The 6,437-nt window shown below is 39.3% G+C and overlaps 1 protein-coding gene across 2 annotated transcripts in view; it reads left to right on the top strand.

Annotated features, from left to right (window-relative positions):
• Positions 1-868: 868 nt before the first annotated feature.
• The window catches only part of eif2b3 (eukaryotic translation initiation factor 2B, subunit 3 gamma), a 32,361-nt gene continuing 26,792 nt past the window's right edge, over positions 869-6,437 (top strand). The window contains exons 1-3 of one of the 2 annotated variants that reach the window (XM_084007511.1): positions 869-1,141; positions 2,628-2,780; positions 4,952-5,106. In XM_084007511.1, the coding sequence (XP_083863637.1) occupies positions 2,633-2,780; positions 4,952-5,106 (303 nt within the window). In that variant the 5' untranslated portion in view covers positions 869-1,141; positions 2,628-2,632. Of the gene's footprint in view, positions 1,142-2,624; positions 2,781-4,951; positions 5,107-6,437 lie in introns of both variants that reach the window. The other variant, XM_084007510.1, reaches the window with a different exon arrangement.

Raw genomic sequence — 6,437 nt, 5'->3', positions numbered from 1 at the left:
TCTTCTCTCTTCATCACTTAAGGAACCCTCCTCCAGAAACCTGCCTTTATAACCTTTTTCCCTTCCTCCACCTTTTAAATCCACTAGGCTTCCATTATTACCTTATTTCATTATTCTGGCATTCAGGCAACAACAGACTGACAAGCTTGTTTGCCTCCCTTCCCTTTTTCTCTCTTTCTCTACATCGTCCCCTCCTTTCTCTCGCTCTTATGGTTTTGCGTAAGTGGGCGACGAGCAGTGAAGCTCATCTCCTGGCCAGAGCAAACAAAACCGAAGCCACATTCCCCAAGCTCAATTTGCTGTTACGTCTACAGCTCTGTGAATTGGGAGTTTTCAACCTTGAAGTCTGGAGGAGCTGGGTGGCTTCTGGCTCCTAATTGGCTCACACCAACTAACGTGTGTTAGTGTGTGTGTGTGTGTGTGTGTGAACCCAAGGAATTTGCACGATGGTCGAGAGGACAAAAAAATGAAATGTCTATTTAAAGCTCTTTATTTGATTCATAGGAGTGATTCAGTGGCAGAATAGCAACTTTATTATAATTATAATTAATTAATAATTATAATAATAATAATAATAATAATAATAATAATAATAATAATAATAAGTATTATTATTATTAGTTATATTATAGTTGTGTATCCATCCGTCCGTCCGTCCGTCCATCCATCCATCCATCCATCTATCTATCTATCTATCTATCTATCTATCTATCTATCTATCTATCTATCTATCTATCTATCTATCTATCTATCTATCTATCTATCTATCTATCTATCTATCTATCTATCTATCTATCTATCTATCTATCTCCTCTTCTCTCTACTAGGAACCATTCTACGGCGGAAGTAGTTTTCCCCACACGGACTCATTTCACCGAAGGCACCCAAGTGTCATCAGACCGATGCTAGCGGCTAGCTGCTTTTCTAACGTCAGTTCTGTCCGTTAACTTAACGAGTAACTTAAACGTCTGTCACCGACGGTGAACCGACGGAGGCTGTTCGCCTTCCAGAGGACGCGTCCGGCCACTCGGTCGCTTCCGTCGCCGTTTCGCTGCTCCGCCGGTGCTAACCCGTTAGCTTGGTGCTAACAACAGTGACAGCAGCTACACGTTACATGTGGATCAACAGGGAGCACTGACAGGTGAGTTTGGGCTCGTTTTTCCGACTTAGAGGGAGGCTGGGGTTCTCGTTCATGTTTGTTTCAGACGGAAGTGTGCTTTGACCGGATTTCTATCAGTGTTTGAGATGTGAGCGTGCTAGCTGTGTTTATGACGTAGAAATGTTGATTACCTTAAATATTCACGTACAATGTGTATGCAAACATAACAGTACACACACACAGACTTCTTTTCAAGGTTTGAAAAGTGCTTGGATTTAGAATAAAGTGCTTGGATTTAGAATAAAGTGCTTGGATTTAGACTAAAGGTCTTGAAATGTGTGTTCTATGTGATGACATCTATGATAGAACAGAGAAAAGAAGATCTCCATATTTGAGGGACTGAAAACAGCATTTTCTGACATTTCTGCATGAAAAATGGCTTTTGATGATGAACAGATGATGAAAATAGTTGGTGATTATATTTCTGTGGATCTGTTAGTGGAATTAGTTTTCCTTTCATTTGTGGTCCTTCTGTAAAAAGCTGTCTCCAAACATCATGTTGGTTGTTTAGAGGACAATAACATCTCATTTAATGTGATGAACAAGTGACATAATAAGTAGACTGAATACTGACCATTGGATTGATTCAAATTTGGAGTTTACCACAGCTGGAAGGTGCTGGAAATGCATGGAAATGCACCTTGAAATGCTTGAAAAGTGCTTGAATTTGACTTTGGAGAAGCTGTAGGATCCCTGGATTGTGTAGTAATGGTCAGTTAGCTTTTGTGTTGACTCACCAACAATGAATTATTCAAAGGTGATCCTATTCAGTAACACTTTCTGTTATATTACTTGAAATCATCCTAATATGCCGAGAGCAATAAATAAATAAAATGCTCTGACATTTAAAAAAAAAAAAAAAGTAATCTGTGGCCGTGGCAGGACTGTAAAAACTCCGTCCAATCAAAAAAGTCGATGTTTCCAATTGTGCAGTCTTTTTCGGTTCCGCATAGGGCTGGGCGATATGCAAAAAAATCTCATCACAATCACTTTTTTCATATCAGTCGATATCGATCATGTAATTAATCACTTTTTCTTAAATGTTCTTAATTATTTTCTGTAATTTCTGTAACTCTGTTCCAGCCACATGATTGGTTCGGCACGCCGCTATTCTCGTTGTAATTGGCTGTTCTTCTTGTCTGTTTAAACATGGAAGGAATGATTTATTTAAAAATTGTATCGACCCGTCTTATATTTCTATCGAAGAAAAGTTATATTGTGATAATTATCACTATCATTTTATCGCCCAGCCCGAGTTCGGTTTTGCGTTCAAAGTCAAAGTCTCTGTGGTTTTTCCAAATTACCTACTTTAATTACCAAGAGACCACTTAGACACATACAGCCTCTACATAAACAGTGTTTACATATTAGTCTGGGTTGTGGTCTCAGGCCGTTTGACTATGACTCTCTGTTAATCCGGTGGTCCCTCCCTCTCTCTCTCTCTCTCTCTTTGGCCGTCCCCCAGCAGACATCATGGAGCTCCAAGCAGTGCTGATGGCGGCCGGTGGCGGTTCTCGTATGACGGATCTGACCTACAGTACCCCCAAACCAATGCTGCCTGTTGGCAACAAGCCCCTCATGTGGTACCCGCTGAACTTGCTGGAGAGGGTGGGCTTTGAAGGTGAGAGCTCAAAAATACATCAACAACCACATGTAATACCACTATTACTGCTACTACATATGAACACGACGAGAAGCATTATTAATTTATTTAGCATATCTAAGGATGTTGTCTTAAAAAATGTCTCCACGCCATAAACAACTATCTTTAGTGACCTGCCCTCCTTCAACTTGAGCAGAGGTGTAATTGCCCTAACATTTAAAAAAAAAGAACTTTTGTGGAGTTAAAACAATAGAATAATAAGATATAACGAAGGTATTTCTCTCTCAATCCTACTTGTTTGTCATCAGTGTGGAATGTGAGCAGCACTTTTTCAATGTCTAAATCTAAAAATATTATTTTTGGTGAAATGCATTGCTCTGTCTGTCGGGTCTGATGGGTTTCCAAAAAATACAGCCTTAAAATGTAGGGTGAATATTTCCATTTTTTTTCATATGGCAATATCCTGCATGGTTGTTATCAGTGGCGGAGGGGCCCATTGTTAACCAGTATAGCAATAAAGCATGGTGGAATCAGCAGGATAGCTAACGTGCCAGCTGTCTGCTTGTTCGCTTGCTAATTCCACCATGATTTAATGCTACAGTGGTGAGAGAAAATCAGTGGAGCAAAGTCGTCACTCATCTGGTGATAGCAATGTGCTTTCCTACGCTGTGATGAAGATGTGGAGGGAGCAGGAAGTTGTTAAATTTTACTGCAAAACCTCACCTCAGTGATGCAATGAATGCAATGCATACAATTGGCTCTTATTTCTAAATTTTAAACGCAATTATTGAATAGATAAAATGACCCAAACCCAGGTAAAACTGAATGTCCCTTTTTAAATATTTCCATATTTTAGAGAACAAATGTTAAAGAGATACTATGTCCCTGCCATATGACCCAGAGAGGTTGATGAAGAAGATCATACAACAATATTAAGTATTTTTTTATTATAATCACCAAGAAAATTAATATCAACTGCTATTTGGAAAAATCATGGCTATTAAAATCAGAGACAATAAAGAGAGAGACGACAACATCTGAACTTGTTATTTGTGAGATTCAAAATGTGTGAAGTTTCACTGGTGCTGAAAAATACTGCAATAAAAAGGGAACAGTAAGTTAAAATATGTGCTGCGTCTTATTTGAAGCTGTTACATTTTATTAACAAGACCAAATTGGTAGCTAGAAATAAAAACGTTGCTCATTTCACGGCCGTAAACCGAGTCGACCGCCGCGCCGCCTGCTCCAGTCCTACTCTCACCAGCTCGTCATCACACCATCAACCATTGTCAGGTGTGCGTTTCCTGTCTCCATTTACAGTCTCCATGTTTCTGCGTCCTGAGCGGTCCAGAAGCTCTCGGGGCTTATAAAGGGATTCGTTGTAATCTGCTGTTCTTGCCAGTAAACAGGAGGCTGTTATAAAAAGCATGTAGGTCCTCGCTGGCCTTAAATAAAACTTAGCTTTCTATACATAATCATCCTGTGTGGCCAGAAGTTTACTGTGTGCAGCCAGCTAGCCAAAGCCCTGCAATTTGGTTTTTACAAGGCTGACACAGCTAGAGTGAACAAATGCCCGGTAGAAAACATTTTATGCAGACGAGGCTAATTAAACCAGACGGAGTCTGCAATGTTCCCAATGTATAAAGTGGTCTGTTATTGTTATTATCGACTTTATAAGAAAGAGGGGGAAGGGTCGGGGGGTTACGGTTTAGGATGCATTAAAGTCAATCTTATTTAGGCTTTTTCTTTTTTTTATCTTTGTATCGATTGTGGTATTATTCTTTGCAGAAAAATGTTATAATTCATATTTCGGGTAATCTAATATGTCCAGATGGCATCTCTCATTCATTAAAGGTTCAGAGAGGAAGAACTTTGTTTTTACAATTATGTTGTTCTTGTTAAGATGCAGGCCAAGAAAAAGTTTTAAAGAAACTTAGATGAAATATTTGTCTTTGTTTTAGATGGATGGATAGATAATAATAATGATAATAATAAACAAAGTATTTTAGGAGCAAACTATATTGTACATAAGGCTGTAGTGATGTATTTTATGTATTTCTCTGTGATGAATGTAAGAAGAAATGATGCATAGCTTATTAGAACAAAAAGGAGCATTTTAACTCCGTTATATTGACATGTTTGCAGACATCTGATGTCTGATCCTTTTCTTTTTTCCTTTTAACCATCAGAAGTGATCGTGATCACCACCAAAGAGGTACATAAGATGATGAGCACGGACCCCAAGATAAAGGACGTGAGGATGAAACTTGAAGTGGTTTGCATCGCGGAAGATGGAGACATGGGCACCGCGGACGCTCTCAGACACATCCAGCAGAAGATCAAGGTGTGTGTGTTGTTATGGATGCAGACCATTAACTGGGTTTGAGGTGTAGCAATGGTTAAACCAGTCAAATGAATCTTTCAAGGTTAATTTCCCCCCTAAATAATCAGAGAAAAGTGGAACAGAAATCTCATCAACCGGCATATATACTGTATGTATTCACATGACAAAATATTGTTATCTACTTCTGTATCGACGTAAAATTACATCATAAACCGCCAACATGACACAACGTCAAACTGAATAATGATGCAGGAAAGAAACGATGCTGAAAAAAGATAGACATGATGTGGAGAGCGACTGTTAGTTTTTTCAATCAATAAGCAAAAAATAATAATTAATGAATCAACGATCAGTCAACTGTAGGCAAGACTTCAGATTCGACTATGTAACGTCGGACACCCGTAAAAACTACTCTCATTACTTTACTTGAACAAGTAAGTAAAAAAGTCTGTTGTTCAATCAGGCGGACCGACAGTCAGCAATAAATTGAGCAAGTTGCAAAAGGTAAATTATGCAGAATTTAGTATGTTATTTATATATGTATATTTGGAAGAAAATGTAATTAATTATGATTTACCATTGACCCACCGCTCTGTCCTCATTTCTCTAATTTAAATGCAGTCAGGTTTCATCACGCTGTATTAATTTGATACAGCTACTAAAGTAAAAGACTTTAAATTCAAATTCATGAATGACCGTAATGAGAGAGTTTTTTTTTTTATTTAAATTATTTGCTGTAAAACCAAACCCCAAATAAAAGAGTTTAATATGTTGTTTAACTTGATTAACTTTAGTTTTTTTGGACCGCTCATCTTGGTGATGCAGCCTTTTTCATCCAGTAAACTCTGACCTTTAGTGTGTGTGTGTGTGTGTGTGTGTGTGTGTGTGTGTGTGTGTGTGTGTGTGTGTGTGTGTGTGTGTGTGTGTGTGTGTGTGTGTGTGTGTGTGTCTGTGTCTGTGTCTGTGTCTGTGTCTGTGTCTGTTTGTGTGTGTGTGTGTGTGTGTGTGTAGAGTGCAAAAAGTGTAGTTAATGAATTACTTAATTAATTAATTCCTTTGCAACCTTAATATGAGCAACAGAATGAGGTTTAGTTGCTTATAATGAAGAACAACTGAGTATTTGACATTATACACTCGTCAATAGAGGGAGGGAGAGAGGGGGGAGAGAGAGAGAGTAATGATGGGGTTGGGGGGAGGTCTGGGTGGAGGTCTGGTGGGGAGGTCTGGGAGGAGGTCTGGGGGGAGGTCTGGGAGGAGGTCTGGGGGGGAGGAGGTCTGGGAGGAGGTCTGGGGGGGAGGAGGTCTGGGAGGAGGTCTGGGGGGGAGGAGGT

Source organism: Eutrigla gurnardus (genome assembly GCF_963514095.1).
Source record: "Eutrigla gurnardus genome assembly, chromosome: 4".
NCBI lineage: Eukaryota > Metazoa > Chordata > Actinopteri > Perciformes > Triglidae > Eutrigla > Eutrigla gurnardus.
The sequence above is the reverse complement of the archived record's forward strand: the minus strand, read 5'-3'. Positions and strand labels throughout refer to the sequence as shown.